The 17,733-nt window shown below is 41.8% G+C and overlaps 1 protein-coding gene across 1 annotated transcript; it reads right to left on the minus strand.

Annotated features, from left to right (window-relative positions):
• Positions 1-3,613: 3,613 nt before the first annotated feature.
• Positions 3,614-17,727, minus strand: SNRNP40 (small nuclear ribonucleoprotein U5 subunit 40). The gene is made up of 10 exons (XM_028742778.2): positions 17,483-17,727; positions 15,608-15,737; positions 13,954-14,047; positions 12,586-12,751; positions 11,661-11,783; positions 10,879-10,999; positions 8,684-8,766; positions 8,190-8,251; positions 4,962-5,065; positions 3,614-4,057 (listed from the first exon to the last, which is right to left on the minus strand). The coding sequence occupies exons 1-10, from the start codon at positions 17,627-17,629 to the stop codon at positions 4,008-4,010; spliced, it is 1,080 nt and encodes a 359-aa protein (XP_028598611.2). The 5' UTR covers positions 17,630-17,727; the 3' UTR covers positions 3,614-4,007.
• Between the last annotated feature and the right edge of the window lie 6 nt (positions 17,728-17,733).

Genomic DNA, 17,733 nt, shown 5'->3' on the forward strand with positions numbered 1-17,733 from the left:
CGGCGCAGCTGCCAAAATCCAAGTGCAGATTGGTGTAGCCACATGCAAATGCGCTCCAAGCGACCTCTGCTCTCCTTTGTTACCAGTATTGCTTACTGACATGAAAATATTCTGTGCAGCCAGAAAGCTTCGGCATATCTGGGTGACACTGTCATCTCTAATTAACATCAATCAGGTCCCCAGCCTTTTCCCTTATTAGTCTGGAGCTGCATGGGGCATCTTCAGTGCACATGTCAGTCATCACTGATCAACAAACAAGATCTCTCCTTATAATCCACACCCCTCATTTCCCTTAGGATGCTTCTTAAGAGGGGAAAGATAGGATATAGCATTGGTGGCAGTCATAAAACCGTGATGCAAATATTCATTCTTTTCCGGCGGAGAGAGCTGGTGATCTTGCAGAGACCTTTGTCTCACTGTGGACCGATGCAGCACGATGGGCCATAGACACAATTTTTCCCCCGTGCCCTCCCTGCTGTTGTGAAGCACTCTGGTACTCTGGGGACTTGCAGGCAAAGAAACAGGCTGGATGATGACAAGAGCGCAGGTGGCATAAATCTCATTCTTGAGGCTGATCGAACACTGGCTAGAGCGCATAATTGCATCTACCATGTGGCAGCGAGGACAGCAAAGGAAGCATACTTTACTGCTTCTATTGCACCCTCAAGTAGCCATCTAGGGTGGTTAAGGGCTTACTGTTCCTATAGGACACACCACTGGATCCCTCGAAATCCTGTTGACATGTTCGCATAGCACTTTGTAGATAAAGCTGCCCATTTTCAAAACAGCCTTGATGCTATATGGCTATGGCAGCTCCTAGCGAGGCAGCCACAATAGCTTTAGCTTGTTTTGTGTGATCAGTTTCAGCGGATGCAGACCAAAGCCACGGGCAAGGTGTCTGCAGTAATGTTCAAACTACCTGTCCCCTCAATCCCTGCCCCACGTGGCTATTTAAATCTATTTAGCAGGGGATGAACAGGAGGGTCCAGGGTGTGGTTAATGTGTCTATACACAAAGTTCCTACTGTCTTTAAAGAGGCAGTAGTAGTAGGAAAAGGAAGGGACATTTTATCATATGTGGTGGGATTGTAATGTAATTAATTGTAATGTAATTAAATTTTTTGGGGGAAATGATATACAATTAATTGAAGAAAATGTTCCATTTAACAATTGTTAAAAAACCCGAGGCATTTTTGTTGGGGATTGTAGGGAAAGACCTGCCAAAAAAGCTGAAAAACATCTTCATGTATGCGACATCGGCCGCGAGAGTTCTGGTAGCACAAGGATGGAAGACTGAAGAAACCCCAACTAAAGAATCATGGCAAGAAAAATTGATGGACTATGCAGAACTGGCAAAACTGACATATAAGCTACGGGACAAGGATAACTGTGACTTTAAGGATGAATGGGAACCCTTTACAAAGTATCTGAAGACGCAACAAAGCGAACTGGACTCCTTGGCTGGCTTTGAATAAACATTCACAAACTTTTTATTGATAACAATCAGCTAAATAGTTTGAGGATCTATACAACTTTGTAACATGCAGAAAACAGCATTCTCAGAGAAACCAAAGACTGGAACTGAGGGAAGTCGGGGGGTGGGAGTGGGTGGGTTTTGTGTGGGAGGGAGGAAAAAAAGGGGGGGGAGAAACAAGGATGATATGTTTTTGGATAATATGTCTTGTTTTAATTTTGAATAATAATAATAAAACAGAGGCAGTAGTACAGCCACCCCCAAAGAAGGCCACCGAGGACCCAATGGTTTGTGACAGCTACCAACCATTCACAAATAACCTGCTCTGGGGAAAGGTGACTACAGGAGATGAAGTGACAGAGGACACGTTGCCACCCTATATAGGTCTCAGGGCGGTTCACAGAACAAAATCAAAATTTAAAACCACAAAATATATAATGAAAATAAAAGCAATAACCCCTGCCAATTTTTTTTTTAAAAGGGCACAGGATGTCAATCAAATCAAGCAAAGGCCTGGTTAAAAAGGAACGTTTTTGCCTGGTGCCTAAAGGTGTGTAATGAATATTAAGATATCAGTCCCCCAGACGCATGCTTTGCGTTAAAGCTTAGTTTGAAGGCTGCTGACTTAAAGGAATCCCTCGCTGGATTAGATCAAAAGGAGTTCAAAGTGGCAAGCTCTTATTCTGTGCAATAGGTATTTCAATTTATAAGGGCAATGAAAACATTCATCTCATCCGTTTTGGAAGATCACTGGAGAAAGATTGGGGGATAAGGCAGCTGCACCCTATGGAAAACAGTATAATCCATATACGCTCATCCTCTACAAGAGGGAGAGCCAAAGTGGTGCCTTCCATTTGCTGCTGGACTACAACTCCCATCATGCCTTCCCATTGGCCATTCTGGCAGGGGCTGATGGGAGTTGCAGTTCAGTACCTGGCAGGTACAACATTGGCTAGCCCTGCCCTGCCCTCTTCTCCTGCTGCTCAACAGGTTGCAACTTCTGCTTTATAGCTGTTTGCTCCCTGTACAAAAAACTAGATGGTAGGTGCCTGCAAAAGTGACTCAGACAATGAAAGTGGTGGGAGCTCTTTAATTTACAGACACACTACTTCTATTACTGAGTGACCCATGCCAGGTGATTCGGTGCACACTATACTGAAAAGATGAGAACATCCACAGTTTTGGGTTAGTGAAGATCTTTTAGAAACATTAGTCTCATTGACCCACCATTTTATCCCAATAAGAATCAACCTGCAAATCTTAGAAGCTTGGGTCCTGGGATGTATATGGATTCATAAAAGCCAGCTTCCATCCTACCCTCAATATAGAGATAGGCCAATCTGGTTTGTAAGCCAAATCAAGTATAGACTTCTCTATACTTCTCTACAGATTTCTCTGTTGTCACCTACAAGCTGTTGGGATGAACAATTCTCATTTTAATACACTGAAGAGTTCTTACACCCAATTACACAGATGTTTTCAAACACTTTAGCCTCCATTAACCTGAGATTCTTGTTTGTGATTTTGGCAGCAATTGGCAAAACGGCTGCTTTTCTGCTTTGCCACACTTCCAACCACACATTTACATACATATTTATTCTCTCATAGGAATAGCAAGTTCTGTGCTTTCCAGAAACCCTTGAGAATTTGTAAAGACATTTCCTACCCTTAAAAACAATGGAAGAAAACAGACTATCATTTTGCCAACTAGAACAGATTCGCTGAATGACACCCTGTGAGGATCCACAAAGAAGGTATGTGCTGAAACAATACTTTCTGGAATACAATTCTGGAAGCTGCCCAGAGTGGCTGGAGAAGCCCAGCCAGATGGGTGGGGTATAAATAATAAATTATTATTATTATTATTATTATTATTATTATTATTATTATTATTTGACCATCATCCCAGTACATCAATGGAACATTATTAAAAGAAAGTAGAATATCATCTGTGGGGCATCATTGCCACCTGTGAAATTAAATTTTATACTATTGCTTATTTAGTTGTCCATTTTCTTTTCTTTTTTGCCCTTTGTGTGACGTTCTCTCCCCCCTGCCCTCCGCCCCACTTCTATGTAGATTAAACACTGCTGAATAATGGCAAAAAGTATACATAGCAATAAATTCCATCAACACACAGTTTTTGCAAAGTATTCTATTTATTTTCTGTATAAAAATGACAAGCAAACCTGGAGGGAAACATGAAATATTAAACGCTCCACATTTTACAAGTGTCAAATGATTTCAATAATAAGCCGAAAGCACATTGTGCAGGGAAAAATAAGAAATCTGTATGTCCATCTCAAAAATCTTAATGTTTCGAAACCAGAAGCCTTTTCAATATTCTGCATAACATGGTCAAGAATTCAAGGAGGGATCCTCTAAAACACAGGTGGTTAATATTTAACTCTGTACATGAAACGGCATTTTCTGAAGCCTCTTCATCTTCCAAGACTTTGTGCAGAAAGATCTAACTTGGCCAGAAGCAATCCAGTTCCACACATCCAAGATAACAACTGTGCTGGCTGTCTTCCTCACTGGATCTCCCCCATATACAGCCTTTTGTCACTAGATGCAGAAAGTACTGATGGGAAGAAATACAAACACATTTGAAGAAAATGTGAAGGATCAGTTTTGACCATCTTATTCCACCCCTCTTGTATTTCCAGTATCCCTTGATAACTAAATTGACTCTCACACGCATGCCTCAACATGTATGCTCTGACCAGAATGGCCTAATTTTTCTAAAATGCAGAGTTTGGGTCTTTCAACTCCTACTAAAGTTCAGGCAGCTACATTAATAATTCTAATGTGTTTTCTCTAACAGTAGCAATGTTATGACTTCCTCTGCAAAACAAAACGCTAGAAACTGTCAATACTAGAAAGTAGCCACAAGAGGGTGCAGCCTCTCAAGAATCTTTTTCATCAACGAAACACAGCAGGGATGAGAAGTCTGTGGCCCTCCTTGCGCTGTTGAGCTCAAACTCCCACTGGCCCCAGTCAGCATGGACAATGGTCAGGAATAATCGGAGTTGCAGCCCAACAACATCTGAAGGGCCACACAGCACTATTATGGTACCAGTAACAAATTCTGAGGACAAGCATGAGAAAGAAAAAGTAGATCTCTTCCAGCTTGATGTTTGCCTGCCCCTATCTTAAAATTCATGTCACCCGTTAAGCGGCTGAAAATTCTCTGGAGAGGACAGATCCAACCTACTTGAGTTCAACTAAATCCCACCCCAAGTAGGTTATATTTCTGTTTGTGTTTTGTAGCATTACTATACCAAGACAACCCAAAAGAACAGGGCAGGGAGGGAAAGAAAGAAAGAAAGAAAGAAAGAAAGAAAGAAAGAAAGAAAGAAAGAAAGAAAGAAAGAGACTCTGTGCTGGCTAACAGATTCTCTTTACAATCAAGAATTCACAGAAGTCATGTTCCTTAATTAAAAGCACCCACTTCCAGGCTTCCTGGCAATTCAAACAGAACTTACTAATTGGCTCCTCTGGATGAAAAGCCACTTCATTTATTGAACCAGCATGGCCTGGCAGCTTGTAGAGAATTCTTCTGGAGGTTGTATCCCACACATAAACAAACCTGTAATGAGAAATAACATGAGTAAGAGCCTCCCAATGGAATGAACTAAAAATAAAAGAGCAACTCTGTTTTGACCCAGTTACTCAATATTTCAGGATCTCTTATAGCTATGAGCGGCTGTGTTTACTAGAGACTACCCAGGAAGCCCTTTTGCTGTACCTGGATCTGATATCAGCCTGTCATATTACTGTAGAAAGAAAACCTGTTGCCTGCATGACCTTAGTTTGACACCACCTGCTGCTGGTTTTAAGTTAGTAAAAGAAAACCTAGCTAATTGATAGATATCTTCAATTTGGAGATGCAAGTCACTGAGTCTGAATGTAGCATTGCACGTTCAGGTGAACAGATGTATTCACTTAATGATCTACAAACTGGAAGACTGTTACTCATTTCATGACTCATGAAGCAAAACTACTGCATAATTTGAAAAACCAGCTTGCTTGCTTTAGTGATATCATGGGTTATATATTTCTGTAAAAAAAAAAATATTGCATCACTGTCTAACTCAGTACTGTGGATAAAGTATATCTGAAGTCTGTCTGCATACAGTAAGCCTGTAACTTATTTTTAACTGGTGTGCATTCAGCTTCATTATTTGTCTTCAGTACTTAATATTCCACAAAAACGATGTGCTGCTGCATCTGACAGCCTCGAACCTTAAGACTTTAGGCAAACACGTCTTTTCATTTGCAATGGAAAGTTGCAATTTACAGCTCACAAAAGTTCACTAAAATGCAAAGTCAAATCTTTCAGAACTTCATTTCTGATCATCTGCTGCTTTAGCAAACAATGCTGCCCTGCAACTTACAAAAGCATCTCTAGTCACAAGGTGTTTTTCTGAGCATCTGAAAAAATCCAGTAATTTGCTAATAATGCTTTATGAAAATCTGCCCCTTGGATCTTTGCACAATAAATATGATGCATTATATTTTCTATTACATTCTGGCAACGGACACAAAACACTCATAATGTGGAATATTTTTGTTTCCCATCCAAGTATGTTGTAAGATATGGTTTAAGTGTACTCAAATGAGAATAGGTCTTCTCCAAAAGGGGTGAGCAATTTCAAACATAATATAGGTACTTTGGAAGACAATAATGGGCTTTTTAAGTGACAAGAAGTGAGGAATACTACTCTGAGTGGCACATGAACCAAACTAAATGTCTCACTAAGGCGATGGCTGAGCAGTCCTAGGTAAGGACTTTGGCCACAATCCTATGCACAGTTAGTTAGAAGCAAGATACATTGAACCCAGAGGAGGTTACTTCCAAGTAGCCATGCACTGGCTGCTATTTGACCTAGAAATACAGATGTCACAAGACTTGTTTGTTTTTGCTGCAGCAGATGAACACAGCTACTACTTCAGAAACCTTATGTTGATATGCATGGGAGGCTCAAGACGCAAGATTTAACAAGTTGACTCTTCAGTGCTAATCCTAACACCCTGTACTCAGATTCCTTCTGTGACTTCAGCCAGTTAAGCTCTCAAAGCTATTGGGTATTAAAGACTGGTTAAATAGCTACTGCCTCAAAAATGTTTCACTGCCTTTCAGTTATTTCATCATTTGAACCTTGCAGTACGGGGACTGGAGATGAGAGACTGCAGAAAGCCTGATAACCGAAACTTTCTAAAATTCAGTGCCCCCAACTTTAAGAAGTTGCCATTCTGAACTGAATTATGACCTTGTTATGGTCTGATTCATCAAATCCATTAAGTATTTTCCAATGTGTCTGCACTGTTCCCTCTCATCTTGCTTTGGTTGTGTCAACTTTGATGCACATGGCAACGGAACACAGAAGTATTTAATGCGCTTGCTTAGTGCCATCAGTGAGTCTCCAAAGAAAAGCCCAGCTTTTAAGCATATCACAAAACAGGGAAAGAAATTTTGTAACACCCCATAAGACAGGAACTAATGCTCAAAATTCAAGGATTTTACTACAAATTGCATTATGATACATCCTGAATATTACTGATGCTGAAAGACCAGTTTTTCAGTAGTGATTATTTTCACCAGAAAACAAGATGGGAGTCCTGTCCTGTTTGTAGCTGGAATTAATATCCTTTACTAAGTCATAAGGGTGCCCTCAGCAACATATTGTAAGCAACACAAAAGAGCACCATACCCCTCCTACCATAATTACTACCTTCCGGATACACCCCCTTCTTTCCTCTTTACAAGATCACCAGATACATAAGCCACTGCTCATCACCAATCCATCAACATGGTCTGAAATAAGTTAACCAGCAGTTAATGTACTATATTTAGAAAGCTGTCTCACTTGCTCTGGCACCAGCATTTGCACAGGAGGTGGGGAAGGATAGCATGATCGCAAAGCAACTGGCTGGACTGAGCAGGCCAAGGTGTCCTTGAGTTAGGAAATGTCGCTATGTACATCAAAAGAACATACACCGCGTATATTTTCAAGAGAGCACTGTTTGAACTGGGATGCTGCTCTCTTATGGGACTAGAGTGTTAAAGCCAAGTACTTTTCACCCCTTTCATGCCCCCCCCCCGAGTTCATTATGACTAATAGAAGAGATTCTGCTATTAAGCTTCCTTTCCTAGAGATGAACAAGTCTCAGAAGAACAGTTTGGTTAGATATCAAGATTACTTAGCCAATCAAAACTTAGGTGTTGAGTAGGTCTCTAGAACAGTGTTTTCAAACTGATGAAGCAGAGAAGCCCCCTTCAAACATGCACACACTCCCAATCAAATACCCACTAATTATTCTACATGGAACACACTGAGTGCAACCAGATACCTTCTAGGGTTTAGAATGTTGCTTTCCGTGACTTTATGTTCTTCTCACAACCTAGACCACAGTGTCATAGAGTTGGAAAGGACCACGAGGGTGAGTTATTTCGACCCCCCGCAATGTAGGAATCTTTTGCCCAACATGGGGCTTGAGCACACAAGATTAAGAGTCTCATGTTCTACCGACTGAGCTATCCCAGGCTAAAGAACAGATTACATTCCTTTCAAGTAGTAACGTGCTACTGCAACACACCTATAAGGCGATACCAGTCTGTCTCCGAGCACAATGGAGAGTGTGAGTGTTAAAGTCCCATGCAGCTTGGTACCTAGAGCACTGGTTTTCAGATGAAAATAAGAGGGCTTTACCTGTCTGCAGATCCAGCAGCTATTTTACTTCCATCTGGTGACCAGGAGCATCGCAGGAGATTCTAAAGAACAAGAAAACTTAGTAGCACAATTCCAGGCATACCTTCTTTCCCCAATTCTTTTTGAAATAAAAACTCACCAAGGCTTTAAGACATTAACACCACTGCAGTAATAATGGCTTGCCTTTGGAAGCTTAGTCTGCAGATATATATTGTACTTTATTGCCAGAAATACACAGTATCTTGTTATCTTATGTGAAATAGATTGTGAATGTCAAGATACTAAAATTTATAGGCCATTACAGCTGCACTTGGGGGTTAAAAAAAACCTTGTTGCAGCGGCTTTAATTGGAATTTCTTCTCACACATTAATCTTGAGCACAGACCTTGTTAAGAGGTTTGTGGCAATCTGAAATTTTAAAAGCCATTTACTTATGAATTAATTCTTAGCTGCCATCCATAAACAAGGAGCATTTCAACCAGCACAGAACTCACCTTCTCAAAATTATGTACATTCCCTTGGAGGATCTTTACACATCTCTCTTTAGGGGCAAAGGGTCGAACATCCCAGATACGAACTAGAACAGAACCCATACAAGCAGTTTAGAACCGTAGTAACGAGTATTATCCCACAATATTGCAGATTTGATGGTAAGTAAGCTGATAGGTTTAAAGACATAAGAACTGATTTGCTGGATCTGACCAGAGAGCCATCTAGTTCAGTATTTTGTTTCCCACACTGGATAACAGATGCCTCTGGGAAGGGCAAAAACAGAGGATGACAACAAGCACACAGCAGCACAATGTATTTGAACATGTAGGGTCCATACAGCCATTGGTAGTATTTAGGTAAAGGGACCCCTGACCATTAGGTCCAGTTGCGGACGACTCTGGGGTTGCGGTGCTCATTTCGCTTTATTGGCTGAGGGAGCCGGCATACAGCTTCTGCGTCATGTGGCCAGCACAACTAAGCCGCTTCTGGCGAACCAGAGCAGCGCACAGAAACGGCATTTTCCTTCCCGCCGGAGCGGTACCTATTTATCTACTTGCACTTCATGCTTTCAAACTGCTAGGTTGGCAGGAGCAGGGACCCAGCAACAGGAGCTCACACCGTCATGGGGATTCGAACCGCCGACCTTCTGAGCTTGTTTGGAGGTTCTAGCAGGGGAGCGCAGCTATCGTATACCCTTGACCGAAGAACGGTACACTCCTTCTATCTGGGATGGTCGTCCTCTTCCACCGAGCGCGCAGCTTCGGGAGGGATGCACATGGAGCGGTGAGGGAGGAAGGGGACACCCGCCTAGCCAGCCAGATCAGCCGAATCAACCCTGGCGATCAATGGGGTGACAGATGTCGCAGCCAGATCGCCCTCACATCCGAACCGCCGACCTTCTGATTGGCAAGCCCTAGACTCTGTGGTTTAACCCACAGCACCACCCGCGTCCTCTTGGTAGTATTTACCCACCCCAAAATTTGTCTAAATTCTATTTCAAGCCATCTAAAGTCAGTGGTGGTTACCACATCCTGGGGCAGTGAATTCCATACTTTACTTATGCATCATGTGAATAAATATTTCATTTGTCCAGAATTTACTGGCCATCACTTCCATTGGGCAGGCCCAAGTTCTAGCATGGTGAGATCAAGAGAAGCTGCTTTCATTATACACTCCCATCTAAAATCTACACAGCCTCAAAAGTTCCAGCCATTTTTCACAGGGAAGGTGCCCCATCCACTCAATCATTTTGGGTTACCCCCCCCCCCAATTTCCCCAGACCTGTAACAACCTTTTTGAGATGGCAGCAACCACAACTGCAGACAGAATTCAGGTATAGCTAGCTAGAGCATGGTTTCAGCCTCTGATAAGCAGCCTCTAGATGGTGACATGACTACAACTTCACACACACAGTGAAGCCTTCAATGTTGATTGACTGAACTGGTGTAGTGGCAGGGAACATTCAGCTGTGCAGGGAACAGAGGGAACATTTTTGCAGTCTAGCTTTTAGTGAGGGAAGGGGGAAAACTTCAATTTGACTGAGATTGTCATTTCACAGAGTTGGGATGAAGATGTTGTGCCAGGGTGTAGGGAACCTAAGGGTCAGGCAAGCCAGAGACAAGGAATCTGAAGGATGGACCAAGAAATGAGGACTTGAAGGAATGGTAGGTGGATTGAGGAAAAACGTAGTCATCAAAAGAATTTGTTAGAGAAGCAACTAAAAAACTCCACTGTGGTGCTTAATGGAGGGGTGCAGAACCTCCAGGTGTTTAAACTCTCACAACTTCTGACCATTGACCATGCTGACAGCATCTGAAGGGCTGCAGGTTCTCAAACCCCAAGTTAAGATCAGGAAAACGGTATGCTATGATGAATGCGGGAGGGAGACAAAAGTCCTACAGAAGCTTGTCCAGAGATGACAGCTAAAGTTTGCATTTTGACAAGAGAATCTGCCAATTGTGGCTTCTTCTATCATTGTAGCAGTGTGCCCTGGCAGCCCTAATGGGACAAAAAGCAGGCTTCTGGTAATAATAAATCGCATCACACTTCACTTACAGTTTTGGCAACTACCCAAAGTCTTGGTGCATTTTAGGAGACATTTCCAAGTTCTGACATACTGGCTGCAAGCTAGTAAAGACTAGTAGTAGTATGCTTGGTTACATGTTCCTTAATGCTATTTTCCAACAGAAACAGTTACCTGTATTGTCCATGGCATTGGAAAGCAAGTAAGAGCCTTCTGAACTCAGACTGAGACCTGTGACAGAATCAGCATGTCCTCTCATCGTGTAAGTTAGCTTGTTCTGACGAAGGTCCCATACCTTTAAGGATATATGAGCAGATATATGGTGTGTCACATACACACACACACACACACAGAGAGAGAGAGAGAGAGAGAGAGAGAGAGAGAGAGAGAGAGGTCTTTAAAGTAGTTAGCTCTATATAGGGCTGTTGAAGCTTTCAAGTGAAGTTGCAAAATGAGGAGCAGAGCCCAAACAAATACATGGAGATTTATTTATTTGTGATATAGTCTCTTAGACTTCCAATGTCCTTGCAAGACAAATAACCTATGCCAGGTCTTGAAAGACAAAAATCCCAGCATCTGTTGACCAATTGCCCTTTTAAAGGGAAGGGACAGCCCATAACAAATAATTAATGGGTCTCCTGTTTCTGATATGAGGGCTTTCAGGTCTCACTGTGTGCCATCTTCCTGGCACAGGGAGAGCTGGCACTGCCTACTCGTCTTCACAGTAGAACCTTATTCCCACCACCCCAAGAAAACTAGAAGCTACCACTGTCTTCTGTTTCTTCATTGCACCTTCTGGAGGTGGCTAAGTGTTCTAACGAGAGAGGAGAAGGGTCTGGGGCAATGCAAAACTTAAAACTCATTTGAAACTAGTTTATTTTTCAAGTGCAGATATGCCCTTTGTCCAAGTTACAAATATGGAATCTAAGGAAGGTTCAGTTCAACAAACAGCTTACCTTGATATCATTGTCTATGCCTCCAGATATTATCTGATCACTGGTATCATTGAAGGTCACTGCTAACACCTGATATGTATTCTGAAATGTTTGAACAGCAGCTTTTTTCCTGATGTCCCATAACTGGAAGCGAAAGCAAACAAGATAGACATTCATAACCCACCCTTCACCACAGGGTCCAAAAATAGCTCAATACAACTAAGCCATGTGGACAAAAGGTGCACACTGATTCAACATAAATAAGTACTTACTGACAAGGGCAACAGTCCCTGGGAAGGGATGGCATTCAACAAACTGGGAGTCAACACAGAAAAGGCTCTCTCACACACTGCTGCCCCATGAACTTCACATAGTGTCAGAACTGAGAGCAGGGCCTCCTCCGCAGATCTTTTAAAAAGTCTACATGGGAGGAGGTGGTCCTTCATATATTTGGGAGCCAAATCTTTTAGGGCTTTGTAAATGGCGGCACCTAGAATTGGGCTCAGAAGCACAATGGCAACTGTACAGCTGTTTAAGAACTTGTGTCCTGTCAGTCGTGCCCACCAGCACCTTGGTCTGTGCACCAGTTGCAGCTTCTGAACAGTCTCCAAGAGAAGGCCCACATAAAGCACATTGCAATAGTCCAGACTTGAGGTTTCTAGAGCATAGATTGGTGCGATTACATTATCATGCTCACGTTAAGAATGAGTATCTTCAGAATGAAAGGTCTACAAGTGTAGGTTTTCACAGAAGCTGGAACTGGGTTCACATTTAACATGTTGATATTGGCGGAAAGAAAATAACTCTGTATCCAAAAAGAATGTACCTCTTTAACAGAACTCTTTACTCAGCAAGCAGCACCTAAAAAGACAACTGCTTATTGATCACATAAACCCACACTAGTATTTACTATTTACATTGCAAGATGACAATTATCCATACTAACCTTTACTGTTCCGTCATCACTGCCTGTACAGACCAGCTGAGGTCCACGTCTTGCTGGGTAACAGGAGTTCACAAATGATGTGTGACCTTTGAGTCTTTTCACCCTCTCTCCTGTCTCACTATCCCACACTGCTACAGTTTTATCGGTGGAGGCAGAGAATAGCATGCTAGGAGAAAATGCAATGCTGATGAAGTGCTGAAAAGCAGCATTTCACATGTATTAAAAGGTATTCAACATTCAAAAAAATGGCCCTTAGGTAAAAGACAGAAGTGACTGCAAAAAGCAAAAGACACCTACTACTAGCTGTCAAGCATTTTGCCCAGAATGCCAGCCTTCTGATGGAGGGGGAAAGGGAAGGCAAACATACTCTCTTGGTCACTTAGTGACAAAATCCAGTTATCCCAAAGGGTTTCCAAATATGCAATACAATGGAACCTTGGTTCGCGAACGTAATCTATTCCAGAAGACCGTTCGAGTTCCGAAACGTCTGAAAACCAAGAACTCACTACAGAAGCCTTAGTTCAATTGAGAAAATTGAAAAGCATGCAGCGAAAGCCATTCGACTTCCGAGGTGTGTTCGAAAACGAAAGCATTTACTTCCAGATTTTTGGCGTTCCAAAACATTTGGCTTCCGAGACACTCGAAAACTGAGGTTCCTCTATATACAACTAACGCAGAATCTTTATTTAATTGAAACATTTTTACTGTTGCTCTTTACCTAAAAATGCTCTCAGAGCTGCTTACAAAAACAAATAGAGAAAAATCAGTAACTGTAAAAATAGGTGGTGTGCAAGTTACAAAATCTTGTACAAATCCCTAGGTATAAGTGAATCGCCATTGTTAATAACCTTGTTCTGCCAGGCAGCCATGCACCACTCCAGTCCCCAAAGGCTTTTACTACTACTGGCATGTTGCTCCAGGATCTGTTTGGCATAAATCAGGAAAAGCAGCACGGAATAGTGGAATGGACTGAATGGCTACAATGTAACGGTGACTACCTGCCTGCATTCCTATCCAACTTTTCTCCCTCAAATCATAAGGTTGTATTCAGTGCCCGTCCTACTCACAGTAGACCCACTGAAGTTTACACACATGACTAAATAAGGTTCATTAATTTCAGTGAACCTCCTCCAAATAGAACTTAGCTGGATATAACCCACAGGAAGTTCATTTCTTGCACATGCTTTCAGAATTTGTTCTGAAATATTTTGACATATTAAAAAGAAAATCACCAAGTGACTAGAACCAACAACCAGAAAAATATAAGTACACAAGCTTCAGTAATATACTCCAAATGACAAAAAGTCATTGCTAATCAATTAAATAGCAGATAAAAATATCCACAACAAGAATTATATATGTACTAACCTGCCATCAGTGTTATAATGTAGTTCCATAACTGCTCCGCTATGTCCTTTCAGAGTGGCATAATTATCACAGTCCCCATACACGTTCCATAACACTAGAATCAATGCAAGATCAAGATTAAATACTGAAGTCATGTTGGCATTTCCAAGTGATAAATCCTCTTAATGAATCAGATGCACTTTTCAAATCTAATGCTTAGCTTAGAAGTAGGTATAACTTCCAGAAACAGATGGTGGGTGGTGGTTGCTCTTAAGAAAAGAGCATCAATTTTTACCTGGGGAAAACTCTTCTATACCTAACAAAGGCAGTGAGAGAAAATATTCACAATCACTTCAAAGAAACTGTATTGCAGTATGTAAGCACACAAAAATGTCTGTGGTTCATCATGAATGCAAGATCAGATTCTTTTCAATTTAAAATGTTGATCTTCACACTATGTGTGTACTTTTGAGTTCACAAGTAAATATTACTAGATACTAGCAAGCTAGTACAATGTGACCTATGTGTTTTTAAAAAGGCTACCATCCTACTGAGTAACAGATGAAAAGAGCAGATGCTCTCATCTAGCTTACTGTTGCATCCTATGTGAACATCATGGTTTGTTTCACTTCCCAGGATTCCTGGTTCAAATTAACTGAGGTAGGGATTGTGACTGTTGCTCCCACTAGAATTACAGGAGAAACAAACCAGGGGCTGTTTGAGCAACCATGGCAAACCGTTGTTTATCATAGCATGTAAACTGGGTCAGGTATTCTTAATATTAATTTAAACTAGGGTTGCAACCTGTAACTGATTACTGACCTTTCATTAAAGCATCTATAATTAATTACTTTTCCTTATAAAACTACTGATGGCTTTTCTAGCGGATAATATCTCTTAAGATGTGTAAAGATCTCTTAAGATTGTGGCGACTTCTACTCAGCCAGAGTCATCAACCTTTATGGCCTGTGGGCACCCAAGAAACTGTCATTGGCACCATGCACAGCAGACAACCACACACACATGTGTCGTCACTCCACCCCAGCCAGCAATTAGGCTTTAAAATGCCCTAATTAGTGAAGGGTGTGTAGAATTCCTGGCAAGTCCAGCTGGGGAGGCAAGAGTTAACCTTCCATCCTCAGCTGCAATCTCCAGGAAGATTTCCCCACCGATATTTATTATTATTATTATTATTATTATTATTATTATTATTATTATTATTATTATTATTATTTAAATCTGCATACTGCCCTTCATTCATAGATCTCAAGATGGTTCACAGCATAAAAACACAAGATAAAAACACAAAATACATAATAAAAACAAAACAAAACAATAACTCCCTCTTCCCCTCATGCTTGGGGGTCACATAACTAGCTAGCTATTGGCTACAATAGAAGGTTTCATTCAATGCAAATATGAGGAGAGTGAAGTGTGGGACTCCATTGCACTCACAAGCACCATGCGGGTGACCCATCACATACACCATTAAAACTTTGGTATTAGTCCTACATAAGTTTACTTTTAATTAATTAAATTAGCTTACTTTGGTTGATTTACTGTTATGTGTCCTTGGTTAATTTAATATGCTGTATGCTTTTCTTTAAAAAAAGCACACAACCCAATTAGTTTTAAGCAAACAAATTGTATTTAGAAGTTTATAACATAGACTTACATATCAACCTGTCGAATCCAGCTGATGCTAAGGTGGCTCCATTAGGATGAAACTTACAACAGTAAACTTCTCCTTCATGCCCCGAAAGCAACATTATAGGTGCCTGGAGAGAGGAACATCTTGGGGGCCCCTGAAATATGAAAAAATGCAGAATACCCAACAAGCTATAAGAGAGTCTGCATCCAAATGCAGAAAAGAAGACTATTACTCATAAACCAGTGATGAGGAACCTGTAGCACACAAGATGTTGGACCCCAACAGCCTCAGCAAACATGGCTAATGATCTGAGATGATAAGAATTATAGTCCGATATCATCTGGAGGGCAGCTGGCTCTCCATCCCTGATCTAATGTCTTGTGGCAAAGGTAAGCACTTCCACCAGTCTGAAAACATGACAATTTAGCCGTGAAGATTAATTCTAAAAGCTGTAACACAAACCACTTACAGTTTCAACAAGTGCATTAAAAAACTGTAACCTTGTTCCGTTCAGATGTTTTCAACAATAGCACTCTTCAATGCTAACCACTGAGCAGGCTAGTTGGGGCTGATGGGAATTGTAGTATAATATATGGAGGGCCTTGCAAGGATTATCCCTGGATTTTGGTATAAAAATGAGTGGCAATTGGCTACCGCTGAGAAAATAACTTCTAAATTACGAAAAGAACAGAAAAACAAATTTTATGTAACACGGTGGTCATTTATTCAATATATAAATAAAACTGTCCTTAAAGATAAAGCATCTTTGAAGACATGGCTATCCTGAACAGTATGGCTTGCACTACATTCTTCTCTGGAATGACTCTTTGTGATTTTGTATTGGGGCATTATAGGCTGGCTATTTGGATATCTTGTGCTGAGTAATAATAATTATTTATGATAACGTACAACCTGACACCTCTTATGGGGGTGGTGATGTTATATATTTGTTAGAATGTCCAAAACACCAATAAAAATATTTAATAAAAAACAACAACAACCCAGGAGTGTGTTGGGGAAGGCTGGTCTAACTGATCACCCAGGTGAAATAAAAAATCAGTAACTAATGCAAACTAATTATAGTCACTGGGTGCTCAATGGTCATTCTCGCAGCCATGTGTGTTATTAAAATACTGAGCTAGAGGAACCCATAGACTCAGCATAAGACAGTTTTCTATATCTGTTACTCTAAACACTAAGCACAGTTACAGAACCACAACGATGGCAATGAAAAGCTATTTTGACCACACATTCAAAACGATGTAGTTCTGTGTAACAGAATGGACCTTTCCCTTTAACAACTACCTCCACTGCTTATTCTCCTCTTTTCAGAATGCTAGCCCCTCAAGACTCCCCCATTAGTCCACACTCTATACACACACACACACACAGTTTCTGAGACTAGTGCGGTGCAGCAGTTGGTATGTTGGACTGTAACAGACTTTCAGTGTTGGGACTATAACACTGCCAGACGTTGTTGGACCACCATCATTCCTGGACCACTGGTCTCTCTAGCCAGGGATTATGGGAGTTGTAGTCCAACCATACCTGGCGACCCCCAGGTTGAGAAATGTGGACTATATACCATGTGCACCTGGACTACTTCTGGGTGGCGTAGTGGTTAGAGTGCTGAAGGGGAAAAAACGCGATATAAACGCAATAAACAAACAAACGGACAGGGAATCGCGAGGCCGTCCAGAGGTCGCACCGCATCTCCCGTCATCCCTAACCGTGGGCTACGCTGGCAAGGGCTGCTGGGAGTTGTAGTCCCACAGCATTTAAACTGCCTCAGAGTTCCCCGTCTCCGCTTTAAGGCCTCACTCGCTATAACGGCGAGGTAATAATGCATATTAAAAGAGAGCGGTTGGGCGCGCGGCCTCCCCTCCTCAGGGCACTCACCGCCTGCAACAAGGCGCCCGGGGGCGGCTGCCCAGCGCCAGGCCCCGACCCCAGGATAAGCTCGTGGCGGGGCTTCTTAGCCCCGGACGCCGTCGCTACCAGAGCCATATCCGGGCCGGGCGCTTTCCGTTTCTGCGGGTCGATCATCGTGCTCCTTCGTCGAAAAGGTCTCGATTCCCCTCAAGGCCTCAAAGGCGCGTCAAATTGAGGGGAAACTGACGCCTCCCCGTTCCGATTGGCGGCTCCCTACC

Source organism: Podarcis muralis, chromosome 7, assembly GCF_964188315.1.
Source record: "Podarcis muralis chromosome 7, rPodMur119.hap1.1, whole genome shotgun sequence".
In the NCBI taxonomy this organism is placed as follows: domain Eukaryota; kingdom Metazoa; phylum Chordata; class Lepidosauria; order Squamata; family Lacertidae; genus Podarcis; species Podarcis muralis.